General features: G+C 37.7%; 1 protein-coding gene across 4 annotated transcripts in view; it reads left to right on the top strand.

Moving 5' to 3' along the window:
• Window positions 1-19,858, top strand: part of LOC129764786 (uncharacterized) — a 1,146,248-nt gene that overhangs the window by 1,044,512 nt on the left and 81,878 nt on the right. For all 4 annotated transcript variants that reach the window (XM_055764269.1, XM_055764265.1, XM_055764267.1 and 1 more), the window contains one exon: window positions 6,764-6,924. In XM_055764269.1, the coding sequence (XP_055620244.1) occupies window positions 6,764-6,924 (161 nt within the window). The remainder of the gene's footprint in view (window positions 1-6,763; window positions 6,925-19,858) is intronic.

The raw sequence follows: 19,858 nt of genomic DNA, 5'->3' as shown, positions 1-19,858 counted from the left end.
TATCCCTACATCGTGTTAATAATGGATTATCTTTATTCATTGTGTTCACGAAGATACACTTGAGTTCTATACTGGTAACTTTCTTCGGTTTTACAACAGATGGCGTAACTTAATTATTATTCCAGTGAATCAAATCTCCAGACATTCGTTGGAAAGCTACTGTCATTGTGCGTTTTTTTCAGTATATGTAAAAAATTTGAAGCGTAAACAACATAGTTTTTTGCCACTTCGAATATGTTGAATTTCGTTTTTTATTTAATGATATTAAATCGCTCGTATTTTAATTATATTTTCCATACAACGCATTACAAAATAAAAATCAACATTATATCAAATGCAAATGCTGTTTGCAAATGATATTAATATATTATATTTCATTTAATCATGACTGTTGAAGTACATAAATTGAGAAGCATAGAATGATAGGGGTGGAAGTGCTCTGATGGATTTCTCTTCATCAACTTTCTTCAGTAGAGTTATCACAACTGCAAAAACGTTTCATTCTGAGTTTGCTATAGAATCCGATAGATGTGGTTCAGACCAACCGTTCTGAATCATATTTCGGATGCTTAAGGCATTCGATGCAGAAAACAGATCTATACTTTTTGCACAGGTATTATTCGATCGATATTTTTATTGAATTAGTGCAATATGATTTTAAGCTTTCTATTTTGGTACCTTAAATAGGTACCAAAATAGAAAGCTTAATATTATAAATTATAGGCTGTATCGATACATGTAAATGATGTTGAAATGAAGGCTGTAACCCAAACAATTTAAAGGTTTTGATTATTCAATTATTTATAACATTAAATTTAGTTCAGTGAATTTACATTTGAAAATGAAGTGTTTTGAATTTGAATCATGCGTAGAAACTTGACTCATATTCCGAACCCTACTTCAATACTAATTTTAATGGAGATTCCTGCATTAAATATCATTTTTATCACGCATTTATTGTAGGTTCATACATTCTCTACCACTTAACATAAAAACAACAAACAAAATAATAGAAACAACTACAAAAACTGAAAAACGAACGATGCTTGTTTTTTACGGAATTTGTTAACGCAAACATTTTATCATTGGTTTTTTTGCAAATGTCTAATATTATAAATTATAGGCTGTATCGATACCTGTAAATTATGTCAAAATGAAGCCTCTACCCCAAAGAATGTCTGTGTTTTCATTATTCATAACACACAAGTTTAGTAAATTTACGTTTAAAATGAAGTGTTCAGAATTTGCGACTGTTCGGAATATGAGACAAAATGGTATGAGGAGAACCACAAATCTTGAATATTCATATTTTTAAACGGTTTCATTTGGCTACTTCTGGTTCTTCCATTGTTTAAATTCAGCATTTCCAATGTTGGATTTTAGCATTCAGTATTTGTTGTATATTATATTTTTAGAATTCGTATTAGTCTTAGTTTGTACATAATTACATATTCAATTCGCTTATTTTTTTTCCTTTCTGTCTATTAAGAAAACATACGCTTTACAATGTCCCATGGTAGTTACGTTTCAGATACAATTGTGTGAACAACCGCAAAATTAAACTGAGCTGAAGACCTTTTCCAAATGATTAGCTCATTTGTATGAGCATAGCAGCTCTTAGCCGCTCATCATAATGAGCTAATTTGCCCATCTCTAGTGTGAATGAACATGGATTTCTATGGTTTAGTCCCGTAGAGTGGGCTGCCACACTTGAGTTGGGTCGCTTGTTGTCTTTGAGCTTTCGGCGGCTTTGACCAATGTACACCATCAGGCAGAATTTACACGAAATCTCGTAGATACTGGACATTTCGTCTGGTGGGATCGTGTCCTTGAAGGAGCATAGAAGGTTTTTCAGCGTATGGACGTTGTTGCAGGCTATTTGGAAACCGGTGCTGTTTCTCGATCCCTTGAATCACATTTGGAACTTTCGGACAGAACAGGATCCTTTGAATAAGAGGACATTTGTGGTGGAATGTAACATATCGGTCTGTGGAAATTGGCTTTCGGTAGATCCCATATTTCAAAGTATTGTCTCTCTTTAGTTGTAACCATTAGATCCAAGAAAGGGAACTCTACCGAGAATTTCGTTGAGGTGCGTCGAGAATTCTGCGATAGAAAGCACTCTTTTATGGCAGCAACAATGTCATCCATGTAGCGCTATCAAACACAAGGGAAGAGTGTTTATTTTGGATGTTTACTTTAAATTTTCTCATGATAACTTCAGATAGAGGTGGACGAAGTTTGCTGCTCATGCTAAGTTCAAACGCTCGTTGATCAAATTTTCCCCTGAATGTGAATAAATTTTGGTTCATGCACACATCTGCACACTTCTGTTTTTCAGTTTGTCCACCAGATCCAGGAACTTCTTTATTTCTTCCACTAACCATTCCCCGTCGGAGGGCATTGTCGCTATTTTTTGTGAATTTTCGGTAGACAATACAATAATGCTCTTGTTGAGTTCGGAACGTGTAGACTCCTCTCTCTGTATCCCCCATTAACCGCGCAACTTTTTGCCGTGTGTTGTTTGCTTCTTCAATCAGCATATTGAAAGAATCTGTTGGTTCACCAGTTGATCGTAGAATTGCGGAATGTTGTGTTATGAATAAAAAATACGAATACGAAGCAATTGCGAATATTAAGCTGATCCAACATATGATTCGTTTATGTATGTTACATATCATGATGATCATGCGTTGATATCGATTATTGGTTTCATTGAAACGCTGAAAAAGAGTAAAATATACAAAATGTTCATAAATGTCTTGTTTACATAAAATAAGACTTGAAGCACAGCAGTGGAACTCCATACAATTCACTGACTAAAAAGTGTTCAAATTTTCATCGCTTGTTTACGTGAAGAATATATTTTTTTCAGGCACACATGATTTGAGAGTGTATGGATTTCTAGCTGTCTTTACGCAAGGTCTTTAATGAAGAATGATAAGATGGGAAGGTTAATATAAACATGTTTATAATTACATAAGTTTATTCAAATATTAATATTGCCCTTCTTTAACTATTCAGTGCAATTTTATCAAAATTTGAAAGATTTCTCCTGCATTCGTTCTTTGACCTATCATTTTGACAATTCAAGTTTAGAGGTTTAAAATTGCGACAAGATAGAAATTTGGTGTGAAAGAGCGAATTGTGAAAAATTAAGGGGTATATTTTCTAAGCTTTATAATTAAAGATTTTCTGTAGTATTTAATTCGAGGTTTGGTGGTTTAAAATTGCGAAAAGATAGAAATTTGGTGTGAAAGAGCGAATTGTGAAAAATTAAGGGGTATATTTTCTAAGCTTTATAATTAAAGATTTTCTGTAGTATTTAATTTCTGAGTTTGTTTGAATGACCGATTGAGGAATAAGAGGTATTTTCGTATAAGCGTCACCGGAGCCGAAATACAATAGATAGAAATTTTTTTGCACACACTGGCACTCCCATATCTTTAGTATTGTTGCCGCCTTGTTGTTTGTAGTGTTTTGTCGTTTTTTATTGTTATGCAAATGCGATTTTATGATTTGCGGAATTTAAGTATGAACGCCACAAGAGCGCAATTTTCATTATGTTTTTTTCGTAATGAAATTTATTCTGAGAGCAACGTAATGGGGACGTAGTCTCCATCAATCGAGGAAAAGGAACAGAGGCGGCCCTAAGCCGCCGAGGTGACGCAATCCGAGTCGGCCGCCGACCCCCCGTTGCGAGCGGCGGCCTTTCGCAAGCAAACCTGTGTTCCATCGATTGCCCGGTTAGTTTAAAACATAGGAGACGATCCTTTAGTTAGGTCCGACCGAGCTTTAGCGAGCGTCGGACGGCATACATTTGCCCGGTTAATTTTGGCACTGAAATATAAATGATATATTTCAAAGCAAAACTTAACCGGGCGAACGTATGCCGACCTTTCGCACTTTAGCATACGCACTAAAAATGACAAAACACTGCAAAAAACAAGGCAACAACAATATAAATAATATTTGAATGCCAGTGCGAACAATAAAAATGCTATCTATTGTATTTCGGCTCCGGTGACGCTAATACGTAAGTACTGAATAAGATTTCATTTGATATGTCGATTTTTGAAATCGACTCAATGGTTGGAAAGTTATGACGAAATCTTACTTACTTAATCAGCAAAAGGCCAAAGGAGCATGTGCTGTACACAAAAGTCGTCTCCATTCACATAAATCTTATATTTTTTGGTATTCTTAACTTTCAAACTTATTTTAAGGATCAACATATCATATCTTTCTATTAATCTGCTACATGCCTAGTAGTAACTTAAATAACCTATCTCATAAACGACAAAAAGAGTCTTTGATTGTATATATTATATCATCCACTATTCAAGGATGTTAATGATACTTATACCTCCTAGCATGAATCCAAATGCAGTAATCCTAATTATCATTATGGCCGCACTAAAAGACATGAAAAACAACAAGAAAAACGCGAACTTTGAAATTTATGAACTATTGCAGTATTACTTCAGCCATTCCATGCCAAACTGATATAGTGGTTTTCAGATTTTCGTGAAAATTTGTAGCTTGTTTTCGTTATGGTAAAACATTGAACCTGGTTTAATTTTTTTTTTTGGTGATTCGATTTTTTTCACTTTTCTCAAAAATGACTTTTATCAAAAACTCATAACTTTTGAACCACTAAGCCGATTCAGATGATCGACACGCCAAATTGAAGTTAATTAGCTAGTCTTTTTTGGAAAAATATCAAACTTGCAAGAAATTTGAATTTTGTTTTAGTAATTATTGATTGTATCTATTTTTTATAGTTTACATGGTTTCGGGATGAGGACTTTTTATACATTTACATTTTTTACTCAAATCAGATGTATTCTTCCTTCTTTTTTGAGTTATAATGTTAACCGAGATGATCGATATATCAAATTAAAGCCAAGCTGGAATTTTTTGGAAAAATATTGCACTTGCGAAAAAAATGAATTTTATTTTCGTGATTAATAATTGTATCTGTTTTTTTATAGTTTACATGGTTTCGGGACCTAGGGCGCTATTTTTTTTTATTTTTTACTTAACATATTAAAAATCAGCGATGTGTTCTTCTTTTTTGTTCTTGAGCTCTGATTTTTCAAAGTTAACATGTTTTTAAGCTTTCTTCGATCATTCTATGCGAATAGAATTCCCCTTTTTTGCAAATGTGAAATTATTGACTTCAATTAACTATGTCGATTATCTGAATCGGTTCCGTTAAAAGTTATGAATTTTTGAAAAACGTAATTTTTGGAAAAAAGGAGGAAAATGATTTTTTGAACCAGCGGTTAAATTTGAAAAATCATAATTTATAAACGAAGAAGAAGACATTTTTGGATATGTTATCTAAAAAATCCTCAGCTTTCGAGAAAAAATATTAAAAAAATAAAACGCTCTTCGACAATGCAATTTTTTTTGCAAGAGTAGATTTTTTCAAATAAAGACTAGCTAACTGGCCAATTTGATATGTCGATCATTTGAATCGGTTTAGTAGTTCATAAGATATGAATTTTTGAAAAAAGTTTGAGTAAAAGTTAAAGGAAAAACCTAGATTTTTCGAACCACCCTGAAATGGTCTGATATTTTGCGATAAGGAACAAAACTACCAATTTACACGAAAATCTGAGAACCACTATATTGATTTAGCATATATATATAACACTAAAAAAATATAGTTTGGTGTTAATTTCCCCGGCAACTAAAAAGATGACTACTAGAAACTAATTGATGTTAACGTTTCATTACCTTGTGAATTCTAGATACAATACCAACAGAGGGTATTTAAAAAAATAAAAATGGCTTTTTACGGGGTTTGTTCGAAACTTTAAAAAATGAAATTTATTCAGAAATCATATTTTTATGTTGTTTTTTAAGCGTACATACATTACCTAGTTGTATAACAATTGTATCATTCAATTTATTTCGATGAGAATGCTTTAAAATATTTCAACTGATGCTCTTACCACATTTTAATTTTTTTTATTCAATGTCCAGTTTCTATGGCGAACCTTCATTCGTAAATTACACATTTGTTATCATTGGTGGAAAACGACCATAACTGTTGTTATGAATAGTACAGCATGTTATGATTACAATACATATGGGTTTATTTTGATAATGTAAATATTAACGACATTACACATAAACCGATAAAAATGCATTATAATATTTGTCCACAGCACTTTCAGCGTCTATATATATATATATATATATATATATATATATATATATATATATATATATATATATATATATATATATATATATATATATATATATATATATATATACATTCGCCGTGTTTATCATGATGATGTTAACATTAATAACATTACATTTTCTTGCCACAAATCGTTGCCACTTTTTTCTCCCATGTTTCACTTCTCTTCTCTGCTTGAAGTATAAATAAAATTAACACCGTTCTCAATATTACGCATCAAAAACCAATCAATGTAAACAAGGTGCTTCCACTGCAAGTCGATACCACGAAACGACTTCATTCGAAAGTCATCCCAGCAAGCCAATAATTTGCTGTCTCCTCCAAACTAATTAGTCTCCCATTCATCTTTTCCACCAAAGTGCTCAATTATGAGGGCGGAAGGGAGTGTATCACCCACCATCAGAATACGTTTTCGTCTACTCCTGGTATCATCTCTCTCCTTCCGCTGCGACGAACGATACCTTCCTCCATTACCGACATTGATTTATCATCCAGACTGACTTACACTGACACTGGCGTGTGTTTGTTTTTATGTCTTTCTAGCATGCAATCGAACGCTGTACGGAGAAGTCGGGCGAACTTATGAGCTCCAACTTCAGCCCCACCAGTTGCAGCAGTACCAACAGCAACAGAACGCAAATACACCGTTCCTGTGCCACCTCAACTTCACCGCTCCCGGCGGAGCATACGGTGATATCGTGCAGGTAAGGACTCTAGATAGAAGATACTCGAGCAACAAAGAAGCTCTCGGCGTGGGGGGACACACAATATATGGCGAACTCAATCAAAAGGCAATTTTGGCCCAATTTCCAGGAATACATTAGCTCGTTTGTTGATTATTGACTCCATTAAGGAGTTTGCAGGCAGGGTTCAGACTCCAAACATTTGGTCGCAATCAACGCCATTCACTCGGGCAGGACATTAAACCTCCCACTCGATGGAACACACAAAAAAAAAGAACAACACTTAATCAAACTCCCCTTGTCATCGAGAGCGGAACACTAATGGAGCAATGCTTCCATTTCGCGGTAGCTAAACTTTACACGCCGAATCTTCACCGGAAGTCATCCGCAGGCGGTGAAAGTGAAAAATATTGCGCTTGGCCAACACTCGCATATCAATAGCAAAACTCTGACGCAGCAAATGGTCAAATGGAAAGTGAAAAATGTGTTTTCCATGTCGGGTTTTCGGCAAGTTTATGCGAAGAAAACTGAACCATCCCTCGTGGGGGGAGGGGGGTTGTATCGGTGCGCAGTGAGTGAATTCCCATGTTTCCTCCCGGCCTCAATCTAATTGACAGATAGAGGGGAAATTGTTTTTCTCTTTTGCCTTCTTCGATTCTCGAAATCAAATGCGCGCTGCGGTCGGAAGAAATCGCTGCCATCAGTTGTTCTTAAGGGAATGTTTGGCAAATCGTGATTAATTACCGATTGTGACAGTTGTAGATTAGAAATTGAGTTGCTTACCGCGGCGCGGGGAATGAAGATGGAGGGGCGATGAGAAATTAATGAAATATCTTGAACTTTTGTCGTAATTTGATTTTGTGTCCTTATTTTCTTTTGCATCATCCTGTTTGCAATGTAAGCATTCGAATGTGGACGTTTCACTTTCTGCAGAATTTTTTAATTTCTCCAAATTTTGCACCTCAATTATTCGGTAATTTGTTTCTCCCTCGATCAAACTTTTTGGATGCCGGCAGATTTCGACACAAAATCGGACATTCCTGGTAACGTTGTGTAAAGTTGTGTCATTTGATTCCATTTAGAAAATTGTTTACATTTAATTCAATTTCCTTCTCTACGGAATTTCCGTCCTCATCCACAAAAGTATCGACAGTCAGAAGTGAGAAACTTCCATGTTCGATTCCTATGTTAATTCCAATCTCCCAAAGTCTTCCCACGATTCGACAGGCTGTTTCTGTTTCTATTATAGATCTGGCAGCCCCCCCCCCCCCCTCGATGGCTTCAAATTTAAATTGATTAGGAAACTTTAGCTAATTTTTCGAGAAGGCGTCGATAATAACAAAAAAACAAGCATGATGAGGATATAAGCGGAGCAGAACTATGCTTCATCGATGCCTCCCTTCTGGAAAAACGCATGACTCACAGATTCAAGAATGGCAAAGTAACGACTGGGGCCCCCTTTAATTTATGCTGGAAAAGAAGTTGTCCCCCCCGCTGGTTGACTCAAGATTTGCGGAGTCTGTGGAGCGATGACAATTCGAACAGGTGTGACTGTTGCCTGTTTCGGTGACCGAGAGGACCGGGGGGAGAAGAAGTTAAATTTGCTCTCAGCCGTTGGAACTCGCAATTGAATTATGACCGAAGTGCTCGTTGGGGTGATACAGATGAAAGGGTGGCTCGAGCTGCGTTGTGGGGAGACTCGCAGTATACACTTAATTCAATATGCTAATTTAAATAGTATTGTTAGGCTTTATTGGATTATGATATTCAATTAGGGGATAATTTGAAATGAAACGCCGTGCAAAAAAAAAATGAGACGCTGGAAATGGGAGAACTTTTTGTTTGACATTCAACGGTGGGGCGATGCGTGAAATGAAAAAAAAACTGCCTCTAAAAACTCATTCATTATGATAACAAGTTTCTCATCCAATCAATTTCGAAGCCTCGATGATGCACTTAACGATTTTATCATGTTCATCAGCGAGTCGTGAATTAATTTCCAATTTTCACTGCATCGAAAATACACATTTAATCCGCTCCTGTCGGGCTTCATGAATGGGTAAATATTTTTAGCACTTCATACCCGGATGTCGATGTAGCTCAATAAATTTATTTTTCCACCGAACGGCGTGCGATTTTGGTACCCATCGAATGGGATCAATGATTAAAAATAGATGCTGGGAACTAATAGCTATCGGTATCGCAGATACGAAATGAGTGAATGGTGCTTCATATAAAAGTGTGTGCGTATTTTCATGATTCCTCGATATATTAGTCATCGTTATCATTGCAATATATAATGTTTGAAAGTTCCGAGCATTCCGTTGTAGTTCGTTATGTGTTTTTGCCTCTGTTTTCTGAATAAATTCTCAATGAATAATGTCTTGTCAGGGATTGTTTTACAGCCCAATTTTTACGCTGAATATATCAAAAACGCGTCATTTCGAATAATGCTCATTTCCCATCAATTGAGTGAGTAAAACTAAAGTTATGATATAGTTGGAGTTCATGAAATATAATGCTCAAAAACTCCGCTCTAATTTGCTCAACACGAGATTTGATTAAAAAATACCACGTTCGTTGTTGACATTTGTCTATTTGAAAAACTGAACTTTATTCTTTTTAGAGTTCAGTAGATGTAAACACTTACAATAAATTTTTAGTACATGCTTTGTCATCTCGATTTATTACATTAGATAAGACTAAAAATAACAGAAATTGTCATGTCTCTCAAATACTGGTACAGCATTTGTATAATATATAGCGATACTAACTGACCTGATATTTTTGGGTGTTAACCCATTAACGACCAAGCTGTAAAAATTATTTTTTGACGAAAGCCATTGGTGTAATTTCGATTATTGACGCTAAAGGAACTCAAATGTTCAAGAATTATTTTTTCCCATATTACATTTTCCGGGAAATGACTGTTCGAAAAATCGAACATTGGCCGAAACCCGCACTTTTTTTTGCAAGTACAAACATACTGCGAACTAAAAATCACTTCAATTAGCAAATATACGGTATTCATGAATGCATCAATTTTGGATTCCGGGAAGAACAAGAAGGGGAGAATGGAGGTCTCTAAGTATAAGCCCAAATTAATCCACATAAGGTGAGATGTGTCATTTCTTATTTCATGTAATTTTAACTTATTACGGGCAGGCTTTTTCTTTCAAACGAAAGCATATGCTTTTATTTTTATTGTTAACTGTATAGAAGTGTCAATGCTTAAAAATTAGTCTCCACAATTATCCATTTCCCGAAAAAATCGAACATTTTCCAAAACCTGCAAAGTACCACAGTACTGTGAAAAAACAATGGCTTTTACTGGATTTTACTCGGAATAATATTCGCACAAACAATCTCATTAGAATCCTCGTTACACGTACTGATAATTTCCTCCAGTTCCTCCATAAAAGAAATTCTACGGGCCGCTATCACCTAAAGTTATTACGGACAAAAAATCATACAGATTTTCAATAATATTTGCTAAATTAATCTTGTTTAGGTAAGTTTGATTTTTCATTCTAAAACAACCTAATCCGCACTGGGTGTCACGGTCACGCTACGCCACTGGGTTACGGTCCATGAAAGTGTAACCTAATTTTCAATTATTTGAAAGCAATAATTAATAATAGCATTTTAAGTAATGGAAAATAGTATATATTTTAAATTTGAAATGTGCAGTTATTTTATAGTTTAGTTCAACACATCTATTACGGCCATAAGAGTTGTCATGTTAATTTTTTCGGGTCTTAGTTGCACGAAGATTCCACGTTGTTATTATTGAAAACCTTTTATGGCATCGATGCAAAATATTTGAATATTTAGTTGAAAATGAAATCGGGGTTTAACACTACGTTTACGCGTCATTTTGACGCATTTCGAATTTTATAAGGATAATTACAAAAACAGGCTGCATTTATATTCCATCTCCACATATTTCACTTTTATGCATTGATCGAGGTAAATATATATATTGATGTCTATTTTCTTTCTTCTTCCTTCAAATTGACACGTGTTTGTAGAGATAGGTATATAAAAACTGGCGTAAACCTAGTGTTAAAAAAATATATTTTAATGCCAAATGTCTTCAAATTTTAAATTGCTAACGCTGAGATCTATTGTCATCTCGAAGAACAATGTTTTTGTCCAAAACCGACTCTCTGGGACTTCGGTTTTTTCGGAATACGAGGCAAAATGTCATATATCTTAAAGTTGAATGAAACGAGATTTATTGTTATCTCGGAAAAAAAATTCAAAAATTGTTTTTTCCGTTTGTTTTTTTTTTTTTTTTTTTGAGATATTAGTAAACCTCGACGTTTCATGCAATTTTTGGACATCTGACATCATTTTTTTTTTATAAATCTCAAATTCATGTGATTTTTCGGTTTTCAAAAAACTAAAATTTAGACGTGTTTTACACTAGAAGCTAATATTTTGCCTAGGCTATTGCATCGTGCAAGTTAACATTTCACAAAAAGTCTCGTATGAAAAATGAGAGATGGACTGAACCCAGTTCTGAAGCAAACAGAGGGGTAGAAATTGTTTAAGAACGGATTTTAATCGATTGATATCATCGCGTGAATTCGGTTCGGCTGGAAAGTTTATAAGGTAACACAGTAAAACAATTTTTTTTGCAAAATTCAATTTTATTATTCAACATAATTGCCTTCGAGGGCGATACAGCGGTTATAGTGACCTTGCAACTCCTCGATACCATTTTTATAGTACTCTATCGGTTTTTCCTCAAAATAGGCCTCAGTTTCGGTAATCACTCCATCATCGATCTTAAATTTCTAGCCAGCGAGCATTCTCTTCAGGTCTGAGAACAGAAAATAGTCGCTGGGGGGCAGATCTGGAGAAAACGATGGATGCGGAAGCAATTTGAAGCCCAGTTCGTGCAATTTTGCCATCAATACACGATATTCGGATTTTTCCATTTTTTTCACTATAACAATAGTTGCTTCACTCTCAATTCTGTAACTCACGAACCAATCGACCGATTGCTGTCAAATTTTGACACGTATCCATTGAAAGATGGTGCTTTGTGATAGTCAAGTAGATTTTTGCAAGAGGCGCCATCTAGACGTCAACCTTATGAACTTTTCAGCTGAACTGTAATAGGCGAAATTGGTTGAACTAAAAAACGAACGAAAATTGGCAGCACTGTCAAGCTACAATGCGTTATTAACTACCCGTAAAAAAAAACAAACCTGATAGTGGTTTCAATACGCCCGCGATATTCTCGAAACTGGTTCCGATGACTTACGGAGTTCCCGCTGTTTAACTGTACGCGTTATCCGGTCCGTGTGTGCTCTCGCTGGTTCAGATTACCCCCGACGTTGTGATCCGTGACATCAGCCTCATTGTATATTCGCCATTGCAAAGCATTGCGACACACACATCCAGAGAACTATGTCGACTACCCGTACTCCTCCTTCCAGTCTCAAAACAAGCAAAGTAACGAAACGACCACGGACAACCGATGAAAACACTGAAGCTGGTGAGGAATCTTTGACTCTGGATGTCGCAGTGCGAATGATGAGGAATCAGTTCACTGAGACGAAAACGTTGATCGACGAAATGCGCAACGAAATAAACAACAGGATCAATGCTGTGAAAACTGATCTGGAGGAAAAATCCACTGTTTCGAACGACATTCATTCACTAAGAGCAGAGTGTGCTACGAAGTTTCAAAACCATGACGCTGCGTTATCCGCGTTGGACGGAAAAATTGACGATGGACAGTCTTGAGAACAGGAACGAATTAATCATCAGCGGGATTCCGTATCTAAACGGTGAGGATCTTCTGGCGCACTTTGAAGCGATGTGCAAGCAACTAGGAATGGACGAGCGAATGAAGTCAGCGGTTGACATTAGGCGTCTCAAAACAAGGACTGTGAAGGATGGTGAGCAGACTCTTGTGATGGTGCAGTTTGCATTACGGAATCAGCGAGATGACTTCTATAGTGCCTATCTCCGGAAGCATAATCTACAGCTGAATCATCTTGGATTTGAGTCGACGCGACGTGTCTACGTGAACGAAAATCTAACGGTAGGAGCGCGCATGCTGAAGTCGGAAGCTGTACGCCTGAAGAAAGCGGGCAAACTCACTACAGTTTATACCAAGCTAGGAGTTGTTTTCGTTAAGCATACTACTGCTGCATCGCCTATATCCATTCAATCTCAAGAACAACTGAATCAATTTGCGTAATTATGTATCACGTATCCACTCTCAGTGTTTGTCACATTATTGTATTTGTTGTGAAATTGTATCATTTTGAATAAGATAAATTGTATTCGTGTATTATTGCAGCCCTCTGAAATTTGCTTCCCTTTGCACACCCTATGCCCTCGATGAATAGCCACACCTTGACGTACATTCCCGCCGCTGTGATGAACGCAGTGCTTTTACCCGGAAAACTAAATGTGTGCCACGGAAATGCCAAAAGTATATGTGCCAGGAAATCAGCCAAACTGGACGAAGTAAAAAACCTGTTGCAAGATTCTAAAGTCAGCGTTGCTTGTTTCACAGAACCATGGTTGTGACCCACAGTTAGCAACCGCTATGTCACCATTCCTGGATACCAAACCATTCGCAACGACAGACTGTACTCTCGCGGAGGTGGTATTATATTCTATCTCAAGGATCATTTACGGTATACAAAGATTTTTGAGACAATTTTAGGAGTCGAATCTGATGATAAAACTGAGTGTTTGGCACTTGAGCTGTGGCTTGGCTTGGAGAAACTGCTTATTGTGGGCGTTTACAATCCTCCAAGTAACGATTGTTCACGGTTTCTTGCCAATAAATTAAACGACTTCGCTACGCAATATGAAACCGTCTTGCTTGTTGGAGATTTCAATACAGATTTGAGTACTCGAAACAACCGAAGTATAGATTTCAAAGCAGTACTTGAGAGTTTTGCGTTGACATCTGTTGGTGAGGAACCAACCTACTTTCACAACACGGGATGCTCTCAGCTGGATTTGTTCATTACCAGCTGCAATGGTAAGGTTCTGCGATTCAATCAAGTTAGTTTCCCTGCACTTTCGCAACACGACTTGATTTTTGGTTCTTTGGATTTCGACGATTCACCAATATCGAGGATCCAAAAGTACCGGGATTATGTGGATTTCGACGCGCTGACGTTGAGTTATGCTATCAGATCTGTACCCTGGGATGATTTGTACACGACCAATGACCCCAACGAGTTACTTAGCTTCTTCAACGGTCATCTCAAATGTATTCATGACCAGTGTATACCACTCCGTACACACAGCGGCCTTCAGCGGAATAACTCATGGCTTGATTTTGATGTCAGAAAGTCAATACTCGAACGGGATCTTGCCTATAAAGATTGGTTAAATGCTCGAAATATCAAGCGAGACAGCGATACAAAGCATTGAGAAATCGTACTAACGCTTTAATCAGGAGTACCAAAGCACGTTACTTGCGCCGCTACTTGAACGAAAGGTTACCAACCAAAGCTCTGTGGACGCGCATCAATAATATTGGTACTGGTAAGGAACAGTCAAAAAGTACCTGTCAATTCGACCCGAACGAAATAAATCGGATGTTTCTAGCTAGCTTCACGAATAGTGCACCTCATAGCAGACCCAGCAATATTGCTCGAGCTTCTCCCCATAGTTTTTCGTTCCATCCAGTGCATGATTGGAAAGTGGTAAATGCAGTGTGGGACATCAGGTCAAACGCAACAGGTCTCGATGGATTGCCGATATGCTTCATCAAAATCGTTCTTCCTCTAGTTCTGCAACATATCACCCATATTTTCAAAAAAATCGTGGAAACTACTGTCTTTCCTATATGCTGGAAACGAGCGAAGATAGTGCCCATTCGTAAAAAACCTCATTTGAATACACTCACAAATCTTAGACCTATCAGTATCCTGTGTGCGCTATCGAAGGTTTTTGAAAAGCTTCTGATACAACAAATGTCAGCATTCATTTCTGAGAACCATCTACTATCCGAATGTCAAGCTGGCTTTCGCAGAGGCCACAGCATCAAGGCGGCGATGTTACGTGTATACGACGATTTAGCGGCCACAGTAGACAATCATCATACAGCCATACTGCTATTGCTAGACTTCTCTAAAGCGTTCGATACCATCTCACATCGCAAGCTATGCACAAAACTCCGTACACAATTCAATTTCTCACCCGGAGCAGTAAACCTCGTCAACTCTTATCTACTGGAAAGGACACAGACAGTTTTTTGTGGTGAACAGTGCTCTGAGGTTGGTTATGTTACATTTGTCGTACCACAAGGGTCGGTGATTGGTCCCTTGTTGTTTTGCTGCTATATCAATGATCTCCCGACAGTGCTAAAATGGTGCTCAATTCAAATCTATGCAGACGACGTTCAACTATACATTAGACGCGTTGGTCCATGTGCACGAGAGCTAGTAAGAATGGCGAACGATGATCTTGTACGAGTTGCTGAATGGTCCGATGGCAATGATCTTCATGTAAACCAATCGAAAAGTAAAGCACTATTTGTCAAAAGAAACCGACGTAACATGGTTCGAGTTGATTCACTGCCTGACATCATCATGAAGGGACAAACTATTGAATGGGTTGATAGAGCTGTAAATCTCGGTTTCGTGTTTCAAGCTGACTTGGAGTGGGATGGACTCGTCAACCAACAGTGCGGAAAAATCTACGGTTGCCTGCGAACGCTCTATAGTACAGCTTCCGCTGCTCCAACGAATGTTAGGCTTAAAATGTTCAAGGCACTGATTCTGCCACATTTCCTGTTTGGTGAACTTCTGCATGTCTCACCTAGTGCATACTCCATGAACAGGTTACGTGTAGCACCCAACAGCTGTGTCCGTTTCGTCTATCGACTAAACCGCTACGCAAGAGTAAGCCATCTCCAGCTAAATTTGATCGGTTGTCCATTCGAAAACTTCTATGCATACCGTTCGTGTGTCTTTATATGGAAATTGCTTAGAAATCGTTCCCCACCAGCGCTCTTTCAACGACTGACCCCGTTCCAAAGCCTCCGTTTGCAGAACTTCATCCTTCCTTCGAACAATACAGCTGCCTACGCAAGGACAATGTTCGTCAAAGGTGTGGTAAATTGGAATCTGATGCCTTCTGCGATTAAACACTCGTCTTCGGAAGCAAGTTTCAAGAGGAGCTGCCTCGACTTATGGAACCGTGGATAAAGTTGAAAAATTGTTAATGTTACATTAGTTTAGTTTAGTTTATTTTTGCATATTTTGTACTAGCGTTTTACAACACGGAGGCAGTATTTTATAAGGGATTATCCCTTACACTGCCAGATAAATAAATGAAATGAAATGAAATGAAATGAACGTTTGAAACAATGATACTGCACGCGAAATCTGGCTCTCTGATTTTATATTTAATTTCTACTTGGAAAGTGTCTTCAATAAAATGGAAAAGTTTTCGCAACAGCTAACGGGTATTTCAAGGCCTTCCGGGGAAAATAGGATACATCAATTGTACAGTAGATTGCAAATGTGCATTGATGGGGGGTACATTCCATTCCGCGAACTTTTCCACAAGCCCAATATTAGGGTTGGCATTACCGAGCCAAAATTTCAATAACTGGTTATTCGGTTATGAAAATTTCATTACCGAAAAAACCGGTAAATTACCGGTAAAAAGCATACTTTAAAATAAACCATTTTCTTGAAGAAACGGATTTTATTTATAATGATTGGCTTATAAAAACATTTTACAAGTTTTTGCTGGTTAAAGTAATATACTTAAGGACACAGAGAATGTTAATTTTGTCGTAGATCGGATCTCATTAACAAAATTTCCAGAAGAGGAAAACGCCCGTTCAGAGTTCAATGTTGGGTAGAAGAGTATCGAATACCATTGTCATGTATTTGTCTCTGATGCCCTCTGTACGAAAACTCTTGTCCGATGGTTTTCATCAATCCGTTTATAGACGTTGAGCTTGGGCTGGACGTTGATACCTTTGACTTTTGCAATCGTCGTTCAAGTTTGATGCTCCTTGATGCTCAACTGTTCTGCAGGTTTCCCATCGTCCAGTGGATTTTTTTCCTCCTGTTGTCCTCCTACTGAATCAATATCATTATCGTCAAAGTTGATTAAGTCAGGAACAAATTCAAATGCCTGTTTGATCAATGCAGTCCGCGACGTTTGATAGAAAACGCCAAAGTCTCCATCATTGTGTCACGACCACGAGCCGAATGATTATTCATATACGGGAACAAATCTGCATGTACGAAACGTCCTTCTGCAATCCTTCTAATCAGGGCTTCAAGCAGCAGATTCGAAATTTTTGATGGTTACTCCGATAGCTGTTCTAGCATAAATATCAATCTGACGTCAGCTTCATTTCTTCCGCAATGCCAGTTCAACAGCGACCAGAACTGCTTCGAGGGCATCAACCAATTCCTTTATCGCTGTCAGTTCTTCATCGCTGAAGCTTATCTTGTGTTCCGTTTTCAGATCTAGCAGCGATTTTTGAACTGAAGTTCTGAAGTCGTAGAATCGGCGCTACACTGCCAGTTATGTTTTTTCGATCTTATTTGATTTTCGAGCAATATTTCAAAGCGGCATAAAGGCAAATATTATTTATGGTGTAAAAATAAAAATTACCGAAATTACCGGTTATTGATTGTAAAATTACTGGTAATTCGGTAATGGAAAATGGCCCGGTATTACAGGTAAAACCGATAACGGTAAAACCGGTTAACAATCCCTATCTAATATGTCAGCTTTGGATTATCATTCATAGATATTCCTCTTTTAAAAATAGTCCTTAGCTTAATCGCCATAAGTTTGAGTGCAACTTACGACATACTCTGCGAAAAATCTACAAGAATTCACCCACAGAATCAAATATGTTAGCATATCTGAGGTTCTTGCGCTCAGGTCGTATTGTTGAAATGAGAATACCGTTCCAGTCGTATCCTCCACCGCACAGCATCTGCATCAGGTAGTTTGTGGCGAATGTTCGTTTTCGCTCTCCTCGCCTAAATTGCATGAAAATGTCATAAAACCATGAATTTTACAATTTGACGCTGTGGCCGATGCTCTCTCTCTGCCTGCCGAACCGTCGCCGTCAAGGACTGTGTCGAAGAGTGAAGCCGAATGGCAACGGCAATGAAAAAACCTCACTTTTGAGGGTGGCGTACAGCTGAAGTACGGTGATACGGTTGCTTTCCGTCTTCGCTTGGGTTTCGGGGAGATATGTACGAGTACCTACGAGTTTAACGTTTGCCTACGTGCCAGAATTGAATTGTTTATGTTTGGAGGTCGGCGAGTTTCTGCCACAGTGGTTACGTTGCTACTGGAACTAAGCTCTGCAATGTGTTTCGATGCCTCAGAACAGGTATGTTGGAAAGATATACCGAAAATGAAAAGATATACCGAAAAACAATTGAGCTTTTTGGTGTGATTTATTCTCCAAACAATTGTTCCGACTCATTTATAAATAAATCTCAAGTGGTTACGTAATCGCAAACCCATTGACCCAGCGAATAATTAATCTTCAATTATTAACAAACCACAAGCAAGGATATCCCGTAAAATCCCGACATGGAAAAAGCAACCAAGTGCGTCCTATCGATTATTCAAAACGAATTAAACATTCACGAACGATAACTATCTGGCTGGATTCACGTGAAAATTGGCTAAGATTTATGACAGGATTCTCAATGAAAATTTTCAGTCGATCGATTGCTGAAAAAAAAGCAGCAAACAATATTCTGCTACCCGCTGAGCATAATTACCGGCAATAATTCGAAATCGGACCTAAATCAATTAGCGAAACAAAAGGGAAATTTGAATGCAAACAATCCGCGCAGCTAATTGAAAACATCGGTCCGGGGCAGCACCGAACTAAACCTGTTTTTCTAATGCCTGGGAAAATACAGCAACTAAAATGATGATAGCAAAAAGTGAATCACAGACGGAAGCCCCAGTTGCGCAGGATGGTGCGAGCATCGTCGTGTTCCACTGAATCACGTCACCCAGCAGAACAGACCGAGGCATTACAAGGGATTTAATTCTAATGATGATAATTTGAGCTGTCAAACACAATGCTACCGCTAACGATACATTTATGAACGGCAATAATTGAATTCCAATTTGGTGTAAAATTAAATAATATTAATTATCCTATTTTGATATTACTGCGGTTTCAGAATAAACAATGAGTGGTTTGGGAGGAGATATTGATTGAAATGTCGATTGCCTCTGAAGCGCGTGATTCGCTGTAGAATTGCCGTCGGCGTTTTCGTTTCCTAAAACTCTCAACTTATTTCCGAAACTCAACAATGATCCCACGCTGTCTAATCACTCACATTACACGCTCTTCCTTTTGGAGGAATCCTGGGAACCGACACATCTGTCACAGAATTAACTGGAAATCACCCTTTTCCTTTGCGAATCGGCCGCTAAAAATATCGCCCCTGGACACATCCATTATTCTTATCGTGCATAATTAAAAACTTTCAACAAATCCTTTAAGTACTCCCGGGTCTTTACAACGTTCTTTTCTTGGTCCGAAACGAGCGAGTGAATGAGTGAATGGTGCGGACTTCTGCTCGCAACCAAACATGAAAACATCCATTTCGCCAAGCGAAAACCATTTTCAAAAGCTTCCATCAGCTGGACTTCAAAACCCATCGTGAGGCACTACTTACTACCTGCCAAAAATTACATACAGCTTTTATTTTTACCAAACTAGGACAAAAAACAAACGGGAAGCGTAAACCAAATCTTGAAGCTCTGTGAGTGAATGCAATGGGGGAGAAATAGAAAGCAGACTCTCTTTCCTCGCCAAAACCAAATAGCGTGAGTGGAGTGCTTTCACCACCCACCCACTCGCGCGCTCGCTTTGGTGGGCGCCGGTGATGTATAAATTTTAATCACCTAGCACAACAGTACCCCATAAAAACCGAACAAAACACACCGAAAA

The sequence above is a fragment of the Toxorhynchites rutilus genome, chromosome 2 (genome assembly GCF_029784135.1).
Source record: "Toxorhynchites rutilus septentrionalis strain SRP chromosome 2, ASM2978413v1, whole genome shotgun sequence".
Taxonomy (NCBI): domain Eukaryota; kingdom Metazoa; phylum Arthropoda; class Insecta; order Diptera; family Culicidae; genus Toxorhynchites; species Toxorhynchites rutilus.
This window is presented reverse-complemented; position numbering and strand designations above follow the sequence as displayed.